The sequence below is a fragment of the Chinchilla lanigera genome, unplaced genomic scaffold (assembly GCF_000276665.1).
Source record: "Chinchilla lanigera isolate Chin_1 unplaced genomic scaffold, ChiLan1.0 scaffold00019, whole genome shotgun sequence".
NCBI classification, from domain to species: domain Eukaryota; kingdom Metazoa; phylum Chordata; class Mammalia; order Rodentia; family Chinchillidae; genus Chinchilla; species Chinchilla lanigera.
In genome coordinates, this window is record NW_004955420.1 from 12,714,749 (window position 1) to 12,731,627 (window position 16,879).

Here is a 16,879-nt window from a genome sequence, read left to right on the forward strand (position 1 = left end):
GCTGGAGTTGGTGTTCTCCTACCTGGAGCTGTCGGAGCTGCGGAGCTGCGCGCTGGTGTGCAAGCACTGGTACCGCTGCCTGCACGGCGACGAGAACAGCGAGGTGTGGCGGAGCCTGTGCGCCCGCAGCCTGGCCGAGGAGGCTCTGCGCACGGACATCCTCTGCAACCTGCCCAGCTACAAGGCCAAGGTGAGGGAGCCCGGCCGCCGCGCGCGCTCGGTGCGGCTCCTGCCAGCCCCTGGGTCTGACGCCTCGGCTCGCCGGCCCGCCTTCCCACAGTCGGTGCCCTCCTCGCTCCCCCTCCATAAGCATCCTCTTTCCCTTGGATGGAAGTTCTGCTCCTTAACCCACCCCACTTCCGTGATCCACTTTTTAAAAGACTAGGTGTTTGCCCATCGCTGATTCCCAGCTCTCGGTCTACTTTCGACAGTCTTTTCTCCTTAAAGACGGAGCACCGGCTCCGGGGCGTTTTAATACTCTGCTCTCGTGTTTTCCTCCCCTGCCTGCACATAGACTTTTATTACATTACATCATCTCGGCTGCCTTAGTGTGGATTTAGTTTCGGAGATTTTGCGTTCGCTTCGCCTTTTCTAAGCTCTGATTGATCACAGTTTTTAAACGTATTTCCGCCCAAGTTCCCTCCATTACATTTCAGGCTTACAAGAGAGCATGGTCTTGGGCATCCTGCTAAAACTTTTCAGATAACAGGCTTTCGTAGAACATCCTTCCATCGGCACCGTATAACTACCGTAGTGCTGCCTTGTGCTGTTGTTATTGGCGACTTCCTTGCTAACTTTTTAAGAGTTTTAGCTTGGTGATATTTCTCTTCTGCTGTATTTGTCATATAATGCGCTCATTCCAATTTTGCAGCTGTTTCCCAGATTCTTGTCCATATTTCTACTACCTTCATAATTAAAAATTTTTAAAAATGCCAAGTGACAGGCTGTGGTAGGGTTCAGAGGATCCTCTCTTCGGGCCGCTTAAACAGAGGGCCACTCACTGGCATGGGTTCAGTTGGTAACAGCTCTTCAGTATAGAGCATGTATGAGAAAGGATTAAGTCTCACCTGCTGTGTGGTAAACCAGAAACAAAATGCATGAAAAAAGGGGAAACATGCCAGTGAAGGTCAGAGTAAGAAGTAAATTTTTCCAGGTGAAATAGATGTAAAATATACTTTTCTATATTAAAACAAGTAGCGGGCTGGGGATTTAGCTCAGCGGCACAGCGCCTGCCTGGCAAGTGCAAAGTCGTGAGTTCCATTCCCGGTTCCGGAAAAAAAACAAAACAAAAAAAACCAAAACAAATAAAACAAGTAATCCCCACCACTTGAGAGGTGGTGGCAGGCAGATCACAAGTTTGAAATTAGCCTATCTCAATAGTGAGGCCCTGTGTCAATAAAATAAAAACGCAAAAACGCTGGGGTTATTGATTAGTGGTAGAGCACCTGCTTGGGATGTGCAAAAACCCTGGTGTTCAGTCCCCAGTACCACACACACATACCAAAAAAAACCCCAAAAAAAACAAAAAAAAAAAAAAAACAGGAAAAGAAAGAAAAAGGGTAAGGAGCATTGCTATTAAGTATATCAACTATCAAAAAACTGTTTTCTAATTAAATGAAATAACATTTACTAGGACAATATTTGTGCATAGTACCAGTAGGAACTTACATAGGAAAGTGCAGAAGATTACAGTTTTAATAAATGTGTGGGTTTATTAAGTTTTTATTTTTTTAATTAAAAAATTACCATAAAGTTTATTGGTTTTGCTTATTTTAAGTTGTCTTGTAATTCATTATGTAATGGATATGCTCAAATGAGTGTAGATTCATGTAACATGTAATAGATAATGTCTGTGTGAGTCAAGTTTCAACAGAAGCAAAATAATGTAAAGCAGAATGTTTCCCTTTGCCCTTGTTAGTTCCCCTCCTTGGAGGCAACCTGTATTACCATTTGGTTTATATCCTTCCAGAGATAGTTTCATTTTCTTAACTTTTTAATGCTTTGTTTACCTTTCTACTTAGTGTACTATACAATACTTATTGTATACTACTATAATATTTGTTGTGGGCTTGTTCTAATCATAGTTCATTTTCATGTTACAGGATTTTTTAAAATATTGTAGTGATGAAAGGATTAATTCAAAAGGAAGCAGGCTAGTAGAGAAGTCCACAGTTTAGTAAAGGAGTAAAAAATGTATAGAAATAACTAATGCATGGTACACATTGCTTCTTACTGTTAGAGACGTAAAAAGTATACTAGAAGTTTAGTAAAAGGAAAAATATGAGTTGAGTGGAAAATTGGAAAACGTTTGAGATTGAGTTGTATTGAGCTGAGTTTTAAAGACAAAATAGATTTGGTTTTTTGGGGGTTTTTTTTGTCTTCTTGAGACAGGGTCTCTATGCAGTTCAGGCTGGCCTTGAGCTCACTTTGTAGCCCAGGCTGGTCTTGAACTTGTAGTGATTCTCCTGCCTCAGTCTCTGGAGTGCTGAGATTATGGACCTGCACAACCGTGTAGTCTAGATTTGAGCACTTTATGAAGAGGAAGTACTCTGACCAGAAGAGGAAAGCAAAGGCACCATGCTCAGTTTTGCAGAGGTATTGCTGAATAAAAAACAGACTTACAATGCCTTGCCTTAAATTCCGATGTAATGATACAGTGTAAAGCAGGAGCTGAAAATTGCTGGAAAGGAGAGATGCATGGTGTCAGTAGTAGAGGATTTGACCCAGGTAGGGAGGTCAGGGAGTGTGTTCTTATAGGAAGTCGGTTACACTGAACTGAGACCTGAAGAATAAGGATAAAAGAGGCCCAGGGGAGAGAGAAGAGCCTTTTGGGAGGAAACCCGATGAGTATGAAGAACAGAAATATGTAGTGGGACTGGAGCATGGAGAGCAAGGTGGTGCTGGTTTGATATAAGCTGAAATACACAGACCACAGAGAAGCCATTTCAAATTGGAAGCAAGAGGGACTTAGAGGCATGGGTCCTGGTGATGTTTATTTTGCATTTTCAAGAGGGTACTTCTGACTTCAGGGAGAACAGGTTGGGGAAGACCTTCAAAATTACAAAGGTTAATTAGGAAACAATGAAAGAGATGGGTAGAAGTTGAAAAGTTTAAGAAGTAAAGTCTACGGAATTTGGCAATAAATGTGAAACAGATGAGAAAGAGGGAGGAGCTAAGGCTGACTCCTAGGTATCTGGATTGCACAATATAGGGATCAGGTGGGCTAGATTTTAGAGGAGTAGCAGCAAGTTTGATTGGAGAGTAGCATTTATGGTGTCTGAGATATCAGAGGTTTCAGATTGGCAGCTGTTAGACACTGGAACTTTGAGGAAAGATCTAAGCTGAAGATGTAAAACAGGGCCGAGGGTGCAGCGCCCTGGTAGGGTGCCTAGCATGTGCAAGACCTTAGATTTGATCCCCAGCACTGCAGGGGAGTATATATATATTCAGTTTAGTTAGGTCAAATGGACGGAAATACAGTTGTAAAGGTAAACTAGAACTAGATATATCATGCAGGGTCTTTTTTTTAATTTAGAAATTTATTGTTTAATCCACAAGCTTCATATAAAACAAAAACAGAAACAAAACAAAAACAGTGAAACCAAGACACTCTTTCAAAGTCCGCGCCCTTCCAAGCTTGCAAATACAAGAGCTCTGAACGTTATATAATCCCAATTGGAAGAATAAGACAAAAATATGAATGGAGCCATGACATTTCAGAAAAGAAAGATTTCATATAACTGAAAGTGCAATCCTTCCTGGGACAAGCAACTGCCTTTACAAGAAGGGGGAGGAAGGGAGAGAGGGGGCTGGTGAAATGGGAGGGAGAAGAAAAAAGAAACCCAGAACAGCAGAATCCAACTCCAGTGTTTGGAATCAACTTGTCACACATCCATATAAACCTAGAGTCCTGGAAAACACGCTTCCATTTTTCTGTCTTAACCTGGACATGCAGGGTCTTTTGAAATGCAGTCCTCAGTCCGTTTGGACTTTGTTTTATTTGTTTTGGTGGGATTTTTGTTTTGGTACAAGAATTGAACTCATGACCTTGCACTTGCCAGGCAGGCGCTGTGCCACGGAGCTATATCCCCAAGCCTGGTGTTTTTGTTTTGTTTTGTTTTTTGGGTACCAAGTATTGAACTCAGGACCTCTGGCTTGCCAGGCAGATGCTGCACCACTGAGCTAAGTTCCCTGTTTTGTTTTGTTTTTGAGACAGAGTCTTGCGTGTAGTTCAGGCTGGCCTCAAACTCATACCAGTCCTCCTGTCTTGGCCTCCTGAGTGCTGGGATTACAGCACTAATTTTCAGTTGTCTGGTAGATGTCAAATGCTGTATTTTTTATTTATAGTTTATTTAATCAAGGTTTACAAAGGTACCTATGGCAAACAACTGATATATCTCAGAAGGCTATTTTAGTCTAGATTATCTCCTCCCACTGTCTACTGCTGCAGTTTATGTTGTCTGCCTGGATTTTGCTGTTTTCATTCCCATGGTGTTGTTTAACATGCTCTTCTGTCCTCCGTCTTTCCTACAGTTTCCATTGATTAGTGTGCCCTGCCCCCATGTATGGTTTACTAGAAGTGGTTCGAGGTATGTTAGAAAATGCTCGCTATAATTAAGTGTTGCATGGTGCAGACCATGGTGGGTGGGAATTCAAGAGAGAAATGAATGGGATTGGGTGGCCCTGATTAATAATAGCTTCATGGAGGTGGTGTTAGAGGATGTGTGGGAGGAGGGAAGCAGATACAACACAACACACAGGAAGGTAGAAAAGGAAATAGAGGAGTACAATCTGGAGGGCTTTGCAGCTAGGCAGAAGAATGTACAGTTGATTGTGGTACTAAATATGGAATTGCTAAAAGATTATTAACAGGGAAAAGATGCAATAAAGGTGGTGTTTTGGAAAGATAGCTCTGGAAATAATTTAGGATTAAGGACTGAGTTTGGAGAATTTGAGGGGGTAGAGGAAGGGTGGTCACTGAAACAAAACACAGTGTGGACAGTGATGGCAGAGACCTTTGCCCAAACTGCAATCCCAAATCTACTTATTGCAGAGTGTGAACACTGTAATTACACCTGAATATCTGATGCGTGGCTGCTGGGGAGATGCTGGAGCAACTTGGCTTGCATGCTGTGGCACAGGGTGGCCATAGGTCTGCCACCACTGACCTAGGACCTTGCACATGCTAGGCAAGTGTGCCACACTGAGCTGCACACCTAGTCCCAAAATAAAATTCTTAGTGATAATAGCATTGCCAGTATGAAAAAAAGCACACTTTTTTTTTTAATAGAAAATATAAACAAAAGTAAGGAAAATAGTTAATGAATTTCCCCCTACTTATCACAAAGTCCTTTACCAAGGACTCAAGACAAGTCTGGCTTTATATTTACTCTTATACTCTTCCACTGATATTTCTAAGTAATTCCTACATGTCAGTATTTCAGCCATAAACATTTCAGTATTGTCTGTAAAATACAAGGATTCTTTTATGTTACTTAGAATGTTTGTGTTTTTATTCCTTTGAGACAGGGTCTCCCTATGTAGTTCATGTTGGCCTTGACCTCACTATGTCGCTCAGGCTGGCCTTCAGCTCATGGCAGTCCTCCTACCTCAGCTTCCTAAGCACTGGAATTATAGTTGTGAGCCACCATGCCTGGCTCTTTAATGTGTTATTTGGAGAATTATAGTAGTTTAGAATTTGGTCAGTGATAAGAATGTTGACAGTAGCTGGGCATGGTGGCACACACCTGTAGTCCCAGCACTCAAGAGGCTGAGGCAGGAGGATCATTGTGAGTTTGAGACCAGCCTGGGCTATAAGTGAGCTCAAGGCCAGCCTGAACTGCATAGCGAGACCCTGTCTCAAAAAGAAAAAAAAATGTTGGCAGTTTGTTTCTTTAAGATGGAGTCTCAGTGTGTTGCCTAGGCTGATCTTAACTCCTGGTTCAAGTGATACTCTCCTGCTTCAGCAACTGCCCCCTGACCTACTCTCAGCAGCTGAGACTATGGGGCCATCACACCAGGCTTCAGTCCAGAGTTATTTTTAATGTTATACGACATTTTTTTAGTATCCCATTATGAAATTTTAGCCATTATATGGAAATACTTACTATATTACTTAAAAATACATAATTCCATTAATTACTTTAAAACATGTTTTTAAACATTATTTTAAAACATTTCTGAAATTTGAATACTTTTTAATATTTAAGACAAATCAAATTTCTCCTTTTCTGGTTTTTCCACCTTCAGGTACGTGCTTTCCAACATGCCTTCAGCACTAATGACTGCTCCAGGAATGTCTATATTAAGAAGAATGGCTTTACCTTACACCGAAACCCCATCGCTCAGAGCACTGATGGTGCAAGGACCAAGATCGGTTTCAGTGAGGGCCGCCATGCGTGGGAAGTATGGTGGGAGGGCCCTTTAGGCACCGTGGCAGTGATCGGAATTGCCACGAAGCGGGCCCCCATGCAGTGCCAAGGTTACGTGGCATTGTTGGGCAGTGATGACCAGAGCTGGGGCTGGAATCTGGTGGACAATAATTTACTACATAATGGGGAAGTCAATGGCAGTTTCCCACAGTGCAACAATGCACCAAAATACCAGGTGAGAGACTGGGTCTGCTCAACTATGGGCCTTTATCAACTCATAGCTCATTTGTTTTAAATTTCCAGATATTTATATAGTATCTGTGACTTCGTTGTTGTTGTTTTGGGTTGTAAATAGTATGTGATGTATCTCAGTATCTGTTTCCTAATGTATATTTGACCTTGAGAGGCCATCTTTGCTCACATCAGGGCTTGGTGACTTTCTATTCTGACCAGAGAGTAAATGTTTTAGGCTTTGCAGTCCATGTGGTCCCTGTCACAACTTTAAACTCCGTTGTTACAGCATGAAATCAGATGTCTATATTATGTGAGTAAGTGAACATGGCTGTGCTTATTAATGTGTTTATATATGGGCTTATTTATTATAGATTTGGCTCAGGGGCTGCAGTTTACCAGCTCTTGCTGGAGATTGTCATGTTTCCTGTGTTATGCCACATGTAAATCTTTTTTTAAACTATATATTCCTTACGCTAGAGGGCCAGGGATGTAGCTCAGTGGCACCAGCGCCTGCCTGGCAGGTTCGAGACCCTGAGTTCAATTCCTGGTCCAAAAAAAAAAAAAAAAAAAAGATTGCTCACCCCAGCAAATGTACGTGTGTACGTAACATGCATGCTCACACTGTGCTGCTTGTTGATCTTTGTGGATTTACAAATTGCTGTAAGACAGGCAAACTTGTATTTTTTATTCTTTTCACCTTAGCCTCAAGTTATATCATAACTTTTATTTCTAAAAGAAATATTGCCATAGTACTGGCAGAGTATAAAACACAACAATTTTGGTAAGAAATTAGAAGTCTTAAAGAGCTATAGATTATGTGTTTGAGGGCTGCATATATCTAGAAATCTGTGCCCTCAAGGATAATCTAGGCATACTAAAGGAGAACTAAAAATATATTCCATTTCCTGAGGTAGAAAAACTAGAAGGATTGTCTTTAATGAAATCCTTTCCTTAATGTCCTTTTAGACTCTGCAAACACCTTACAGAGAGGGGTGTCTGGATTTAATAATCATTGAAGATAAAGTCCTACTACTACCTTTTGGATTTTTTTTTCCTACTGGGAGTTGAAGTCACGACCTTCTGCTTGCCAGGCAGGCACTGTGCCACTGAACAGTATCCCCAGCCTTTGCCACGATTTTATCGTGAGAATTCCTTAAGTTTTTGTTTTTCAAAGAACATACTCTGATTTCAGTCCTTTTATATTGAGATTTATTTTATTCCCAACATATAATCTGTTCTATGAGTGTTCTGTGTTTGCTTAAAAACAAGTGTATTCTATTGGATGGAATATTCTTTTAATGACAATTAGGTCAATTGGTTGATAAGGTTCAAGTCTTCTATATTGTTACAGAGTGAAGTATTGAAGTTTCGAACTAGGCTTACTACCTTGTCTCTCTTCTTTCAATCCTGTCAGTTCTTTCATAGGTGAACAGATCGGTTATTAGGTACATATACATTTCTAATTGTTATATCTCTGCCTGATTAGTTCTTTCAACACTATCAAATGATTGTTTTTTCACTCTAGTATTCCTTGTCTTTAAGTCTGTTTTGTCTGATTTTAGTGTAGCTGCTCCAGCTTTCTTAGGCTTATGCAGTACTTTCTTTCACGCCCCCATTTTTACTTCCAGACTATCATATATTTAAAGTGGAGCCCCTAGATAACCTGTAGTTGCATCTTTTGTCTAACCGAGTCTCAGCCCGGCGTGGTGGCACACACCTGTAATCCCAGCATTCAGGAGGCTGAGGCAGGAGAATCGTTGCAATTTTTTTTTGTTTGTTTGTTTGTTTGTTTTTGTTTTTTCTCTGGTACCGGGAACCGAACTCACGACCTTGCGCTTGCCAGGCAGGCGCTTTTGCCACTGAGCTAAATCCCCAGCCCCATCGTTGCAAGTTTGAAGCCAGCCTGGCCTACAAAGTGAGCTTAAGGCCAGCCTGAACTCCATAGTGAGACCCTGTCTCAAAAAGACAAAAAAAATAAAATAAAATATCTAATCCAGTCTCACAATCTCTGCCTTTTGAAGTGTTTAGTTCATTTACATTTAATGTAATTGTTGATGTACTTGATAGTGTTCTTGTCACTCTGCTTCTGAGGTTATCTCCACCTCCCCCAGCTGTTTTTTTGTATTCTTTGTTTCAGATAATTTAGATAATTTCTTCAAGCTCATTGCATCATTTTTCTGCCATTTTGCCTCTGCTACTGAACTAATGAGTTTTGGTTATTGTACTCTTTAGTTGTAGTCTTTTCATTTCGTTTCTTTTTCGTAGTTTTTTTTCCTCCATTGAGATTCCCTGTTTAATTACTTCATAAGTACTTGAAGTCTTTGCCAAATGTAGCACTTACGCGCCTCTGAGTCTGTTAGCCCACCCCCTACCTCCATATGAAATACACTTTTCCTGTTTCTTTTCCTAATTTTTTTAAATTGAAAACTGACCAGGTTAGAAAAAAAGAAAGAAAGAAAGAAAACTGGACAGGTAGGTAATATATACTAGGTGTTTTGTTTATCTAGCAACTGCTTTACTCTCTGAAAATTACAGCTTTTATTGCAATCGTGGGCAGTTAAATTGCCTGGATTGAACTATATAAACTCTGTCATGTGGTGTCCAACTGCTAATGTCCTTGCCTATTTTTTTTTCAGCTTTTAGTTCTTTCTTTGCTGCTTTTTCAGGCTGGTTCCCTGGGGATTTCCCCTGTGCGTGTAATCCTTGTAGTCTCACAAGGAGATCAGCAGTTTTTTCTCAGATTGGGGGGCTTACCCTTTCAGTGGTTCCCTTGCTTCTGGGGTTTCTTCTCATACTTCCCGGGGGCTCTGCCATCCCCAGGGTTTATTTACTGGTAACACCCAAATCTAGTGAGACTCTTGCTTTGTGCCCCTGCTGCCTATGTGCTGTGTGCTCAAAGATGAGTTGTAAATTCCAACAGGATTAGTTATGCTTCTTAGTCTTGTCGTCTGAATAGGGAGGACTCCTGGGCTTGATGTGAGGACTAAATACAAATAAAACCCAAAATGATTACTCAACAAAATACTCGCATTTCATTTCTCGTTTCTTGGTGTTTGCATATTTTGTTGATAGCAGCAGTGAAGGTAGGTGCATAAAATAAGGTGTGAGTTAATCTGTGAGTTGGGCAAAAGGAAGAAAAAAATCCAAATGTTGGCAGTTACTTGTGACAAGAAAGACAACGAAGGGGGCTGGGGACATAGCTCAGCAGCACAGTGCATGCCTGGCAAGCACAAGGTCCTGAATTTGATTCCTGGTACCAAAAAAAAGGACAATGAAGGGAAGTAAATGACAATTGCAGAAGGTACCATAATCAGGAAGTGTTACATTTTTATTTTTATTTGTTTCTTTGGTGCCAGCAATCAAATTCACAACCTTGCGCTTACCAGGCAGGCATTGTGCTGCTGAGCTATATCCCCTGGCCCTACATTTTTATTTTTGATTGAAAAGTTAGTTTTTTGTTTTGTTTTATTTGGTTGTGTTTTGGTCTTCTTGAGACAGGGTCTCACTGTGCAGTTCAGGCTGCCCTTGAGCTCACTTTGTAGCCCAGGCTGGTCTTAAACTCTCAACGATCCTCCTGCCTCAGCCTCCCAAGTGCTGGGATTACAGGCACGTGCTACCATGCCTGGCAAAAAGTTAGAACTTCCTTTCTCTAAGTATATAGATGCAACATTCTGTATAGACACAAACTGTAAAGATGAAGCATCCTTGTTTTGTTGCTTACTTTTCATAATATGAAAAGAACTGACTATATTGAGTTTCTAGTATGGTTTAACAGTTAGCACTCCTGTTCTTTAAAGAGCAATAGACCACAAATTGACTATTTGATAAATGTATTAAATGTAGAATTAAACTATTTGAGTATTCATAATTACATAAATTCTACATTGTGTATAGAACTGGTTTGTAAACTTTAAAACCTATGTGTTCTTTATTACAGTGATTTTTTTATTATAAAACATATATAACATATTACTTTAACAATGTATATGTATAAGATTAAATGACATTAAATATATTTACAATGTGTGTAGCAATCACTGCTTTCTATACCCCAAACTTTTTCATCATCTACAACGTAAATTCTGTACTCACTGAACAGGAGATATTTAGATGACCATTTTGGTAAAATATACCAAGATAAATTTTACTGCCAGCTTCCTTGAGAAAAACCTTAACCAAGAGTAAATTACATCTGAGGAAAATTTGAGAAACATTTACATTGTTAGTCATTAAATATATATCTAAATCTTTAAGGGCTGGGGATATAGCTCAGTGGCATAAGCACCTGCCTGGCAAGCGCAAGCTCGTGAGTTCGATCCCCAGTACCGCAAAAATCAACCAATCAATCAGTCAATCAATCAATCTTTTTTTAAAAATGACCAGTAAGCATTCACGATGAAGATGATGTATGTTCTTCTTGGTGCTTCTTCCTGAGCAGAAAGTTTTTATTCTGATGCTTCTAAATACCTTTTAAGATACTTACTTCATAGTATTTTTAACATCTTGACTTGTATCATGTTCTAGCTGTGCCCTTAGTGGATTTTCTTCTAATCTTCTTTGTTGTCTGTTTGCAGATAGGAGAGAGAATCCGAGTCATCTTGGATATGGAGGATAAGACTTTAGCTTTTGAACGTGGATACGAGTTCCTGGGGGTAGCCTTTCGAGGACTTCCGAAGGTCTGCTTATATCCAGCAGTTTCTGCTGTATATGGCAACACAGAGGTGACTTTGGTTTACCTTGGAAAACCTTTGGATGGATGACAGTGGCTTTCTTGGGATCAAAGACAATGGAGAAGAAATCTACTTGTGGAAATTAGAATCATGAAGTGACAGTGTCATATGTGCATGCCCAAGAAACATCCTGAAAAACATGAAGTCAGCTGGAGAAGCAGCTCTACAACAAAGATCACTTTAGCGTTTCCTCTTTCCACTGGGCCAGAAAAATCCTCAGGGTTGCAGTTGGTTGAGTGGGCAGTTGGCATATGCATGTTGCAACAGATTCTGTCTCTAAGCTAGCAATGTGTTCTTTCCAGCTTTAGGTGAGAGTTAGTGATGCTGTCAAAGGGATAAGATAAAGAAATAACCAGATTCTAAGGTGGTGTGCTTGTGAAGAAAGATGGATTGTATCCACAACTGCCTGCTCTTTCTCCAGTCCCCTTTCCAGCGAGCCTGACCATTAGGAAAGTATGAAACTGGTTGGGTTTATTTCATATTTTTAATATATTGAGAAGCATGGTCTGCCCGGACTGCACTTCTCTAGCAATGAGAAATAAAATTGTGCAGCTATTTTAAAAGTTGTATATATAATATGTGTGTAAAAAATGTAAAAAAAAAAAAAAAAAAAGACAGGGACTGCTTTGTTCTAGTTCAGTTTCTTAAAAACCACTATATGGTACAAAATTAATAACATTTGGGGACAGTAGGGTAGCCACAAAGAAGAAGATTTTAAGATGAAATGTGTTATATTGGCTCATTTTGTATTATTTTTGGCCTAAAAAGTTTCCATAGCTCTTAGTCTGTCATCATTGGGATTGTTAAAAAAAATTTTTTTAATCAGAATTATAGTAAGTAATCCTTAATTTCCTACAGGAAGCAAATGTATTTCTAATTATGTGTGCTAGGGTGATCTAAACATAATAGTAGAATGTGCATCTCTTGGTATCCAGTTTTATTTTTTGGCCCTCTAAGAAAATGTCTCATAACAGTAAATGTCCTCACTATGAACGCTACTAGAGAATTCATTAATGGTCTTTATTTTCTAGCTTTACAGTGCTGTACGTATTATCAAAACCTTTAATTTCATATTGTTTACATCATGTAAAACCCTAAGCCTCCATTTGTTCATTGTGGCAATCAAGAAAATGTTTACTCACCCATCTGATGAAACAGTGCCAACCTGAGTCCAGGTTAAGAATGTTCTTTTTTTTGTTCGTTTTCCTCAGCCTCCTGAGTGGTGGGATCACAGGCGTGCACCATCACGCCCGGCCAAGAATGTTCTCAATCTCATTCTAGGTCACTGCTCCCTCGGGACTTGAAATCCAAGCTCTTGTGCTAAAAGCTTCAGGTGGCAATATTTTGAAAGTTCCATTGCAGAAGAGTTTAATATTACTTCCTATTTGATAAGATTTAACTCTTCATTAATACCCTTTTGAATTAATCCAAAACACATGAGCTGTGATTTTTCTTTTGTTAGAAGAAAAGCAAAACATCTTTCTGTTTGAAAATGTACATTTCAGACACATAATAATTGATGCAAGCAAGATTTTTGTACTTTTTAAATTACTGGCATATATATATATTTTATTTTAATTGTTATTAAAATTAGGAACAGCAAACAGCTTGTTCCTTGAGAATTAAAGTTATCAATACTCCTGTGAAGCAGGAGATTTCAGCCATAGAACAAAGATCTGTTTTTCCTACCTGAAAGGTTTACAAATATTTATTATGTATATGTGGTATGTCCTTTAAAAAGGTGAAATTTGTTAAAGTTTTGGGTTTTTTTGTTTGTTTTTGTTTTTGTTTTTGTTTTCGTTTTGAGACAGGGTCTCACTGTGCAGTCCAGGCTGGCCTTGAACTCATGTAGCCCAGGCTGGCCTTGAACCCACAGTGATCCTCCTGCCTCAGCCTCTCAAATGCCTAGGATTATAGGCATGCGCCACCATGTCCGGCTAAAGATTCTGTTTGATAACCATGCCAAGAAGAAATCTGTAGGGTGAAATTACATGTTAAATGTATTAGAGAACATGGTTGACACAAATTGATTTTTCTTGGGGTTGAACAACTCAGTTTGACACAGTGTAAAATTTGATTGAAAGAGAATTGGTTTCGGCTGAAGATTAGATAAAAAGTGATCAAGTCCCCTTAAGTATTTGTTGCCTTTTAGGAGCTGTGGTATGGCCAGTTCCCAGAGCTTTTCTAGGAGATATGTTCATAACTTCTGTTGGGTCTTGTTAGTAAGCATTCATTTGTAACCACGTTTTGAAGGTGCTGACTGGAAAACAAAAACACATGGTTATTCTGTATTGAACCTAAGATCAGAGATCACCTAAATATCTAACAACAAGCCATTCTTAAAGAATTGAATTCCCTCCTTGCCCATTAGCAAGTTCTATAAAATGGATGTTCACAGCATGAGCATCAGGGGAATGACCTGATGATTAGGTTTGTCACTAGGGACGGAGAGTGGCTGTCCTCTCCAGGTGACTAAAACAGTCTGCTGCACTGTGCAAGGAGATTCTTTTCCACCGGGGCTGAGAGAGCAGTTAGGTAGAAGACAGTCCACCTGAAGATGAGTATGAATCCCCTACACCATGCTTCTCAGTCTTGGCTGTGCTTGGGAGTCACATTGGCCTGTATTTTTTTTAATACTTATGCTTGGGTCCCATGTCCTAAGATTCTGATGTTGGTCGGGGATATGACCGGGTCACAAAGATTTAAAAAAAAAAATTTCCTGATGCTTGGAGTATGCCAGCAAGGTTGAGAACATTATAAAGTTCACCCGGAGTTTTCTTATCTGCAAAATAGAGAATTCTTGCTCCCTCCCTTCACTACCTCACAAGGATATTGAGGGTAAAGGAAAGAATAATGGGGAAGCGCTGTGCTGTGGATGAATTGTTTGTTGTGTTTCAGCTGCAACTGTGGTCAGGAAAAATGTATAATTGAATTTGCGTTGCCTTGGGAAACCGGGAGCACTTCCTTTAGTCCTCTAATGAAGCATGCAGATGTGGAAGCAAACATTACTATTACTCTTATTCATACTACAGTTTTTGTCATATTTGAGTTAAGCTGTTCGAATTATCTGGTTTTACATAGGAAAGAAATTAAGGCTTAAATTCTGTAATGTTCATTGGCTCATAATTAAAACTTTTCATACAAGGAATTCTGTGGCTAATATGATTTCATAGTTGCCATTATTTTTCCATCCTTTGACCTTTGGATGCTAAGCTATTTATTTCATCTCTTTCTCGTATAAGTATAAATGCAAGCTTGATAAAGCACCTAAAGCAAGTAGGTTTTCCCCTGTTGCATATTTGAAATCATGGCTCAGTGATTAGAAACCTGACCTTTTTTTTTTTGTTTTTTTTTGGTTTTTCTCTGGTACCGGGAACCGAACTCACGACCTTACGCTTGCCAGGCAGGCGCTTTTGCCGCTGAGCTAAATCCCCAGCCCGAAACCTGACCTTTAGATGTGATTGGACTGTGGCATTTCATAAGTAATAAAACCTTCTATCTTATAGAAATTATAATTAAATCTCCAAAAGTTTACATAGACTAATGGTAGTCCAGTATTTTAAAAAATTATTTTAAGAAATGAACAGTTTGAAGAGAGTTTTACAGATTAGTGTTAAAAAGATTATGTTCCAGAAGTGAAGACCACTACAGCTTGGCTGTGGTAGACAGGGCCACTTTGAAACCTTTATTAGAAAGAACAGTCCATATTCAACCTAAATGTTATTCTCATAAAACATTCCTCCGTCCCTCTAGCTGAATGTAATCTTTCCTTCCTTGAAATTTCCCTAATTTGTGTGTGTATTTATTTATTTATACACACATATTTTTTTCAGTACTGGGGCCCTGAAAATGCTAGGCAAGCAGTCTACCACTGAGCTACATCCCTAGTCCTTTTGTATCGTACTCTGAGACAGGATTTCACTGAGTTGTTCATGCTATGTTCAGACTTGCTGTCCTCCTGCCTCAGCCTCCTGAATAACTGGGATTACAGGTGTACACCGCCATGCCCGGTTCTTAGCTTTATATTTTATCTATACTTATGCTGTATGATTTTGTATCTTGTGTAAAATGATTTATATTTATTGATTATTTATTGGTGTCTTTGCTCCTATAAGCTGATACAGGACCTCAGATGAACTCATCTTTGCGTCCACATGGCTAAGCTCATTGGTAGGGGCTCAGGTATTTATTGAGGAACAGAGAAGAACTATGTAGGAAGATGAAAGTTCTTCTAAAGTTACAGGCTACAGATAGGTAGATAAGGAAAATTCTGTCCAAGCAAAGTAGGAAGAAGGGAAACCTGAGGCTAGTGAAAAAGAAATAATTACTGTGAGTGCATTTTAGCCATTCCTCTTTATTCGTAAAAATGGTAAACTGATTTTTAGTTTTTTGGTGTAGCTTTCATATATGTTTAGATTTAAAATTAGAATTCTGTATTTTAATTTTTTGGAATTCTGTTGTTTTGCCTTAGTTTCTTAATAAAACGTTATAAAACTATAACCATCTGTGATTCCTTATATTTTGAAAAGGAAATTTTTTATACATTAGAAAAATTGGGGTGCCTTAGCCAAAGGTGATGATAGAATTAACCTGTGGCTTTTAGTAGTGGAATCTACATTTACAGTGTTTAGAAGGGAACCTGGCCAGGGAGCCATAACCCTCTAGGGCCCTGTTCCCTTGTTGCCTTTGCCCCAGCTAATATTTGCTAACGCAGGTGTTTGCCAGGAGTCACAGGCAGGCATGTGAGTGCTGGACTAATGAACGAGTGGCTCCTGGGATCCCAAAGCTTAAAAGAATCAGTTGATCATGTTTGCTAAAAGTTGCTTCAAGCTCGGTGTGGTGGTGCATGCCTGTGACCTTGGCACTGGGGAGGCTGAGGCAGGAAGGTTGAAGAAAATTGGAAATCCTGGGCTACACAGTGAGTTTAAGGCCAGCCTGAACTACATAGTGAGACCCTATGAAATTTTGTGTAGTGGAAGGAGACCAGGGACAGTTTTCTGAGTTTGTTGTCCTAGTTTCTTTTTTGGACCCCCCCCCCACAAAACCAATTGCTTTTTATTTAATGTGTCTATTAGAATATTCTTGACAGCAACATGTCTAAACTTAAGAATAGTTTGTGGAGATAACAAGTCCCTCTGGATTTAAGATGGTCTTTCAGGGTTTGTATGTAGAATTTCATGATGAGAGAGTAACTCAAGAAGTAAGACTCAGTTGTGGAGCTTCCTTAAGTCACTCTGTTGACCATGTTTAATTTCTGATTCTTTCAAAACAAAACAATCAGCCAGGCATGGTAGTGCACGCCTGTAATCCCAGCAGCACTCAGGAGGCTGAGGCAGGAGGATCCTTGCGAATTCAGGACCAGCCTGGGCTACAGTGTGCTCAAGGCCAGCCTGAACTGCATAGTGAGACCCTGTCTCAGACCAAAACAAAAAAACAAACAAACAAAAAGGTTAGGGAAGTCAAGTGCTATTTTTGGCATGACCATAAGACAGACTGTTTCTGTTCCCTTCTTTCCTCTGTACCGTGAAGAAGGATGTGTAATTG

General features: G+C 39.7%; 1 protein-coding gene across 1 annotated transcript; it reads left to right on the plus strand.

The window, feature by feature from the left end:
- On the plus strand, positions 1 to 12,852 carry Fbxo45 (F-box protein 45; the record flags this gene model as incomplete). Its single annotated transcript, XM_013513505.1, is given in 3 exon segments — positions 1 to 190; positions 6,250 to 6,606; positions 11,180 to 12,852. Coding segments are annotated over 3 exon segments (733 nt in total), but the record flags the coding sequence as incomplete, so codon positions are not given.
- Positions 12,853 to 16,879: the final 4,027 nt, after the last annotated feature.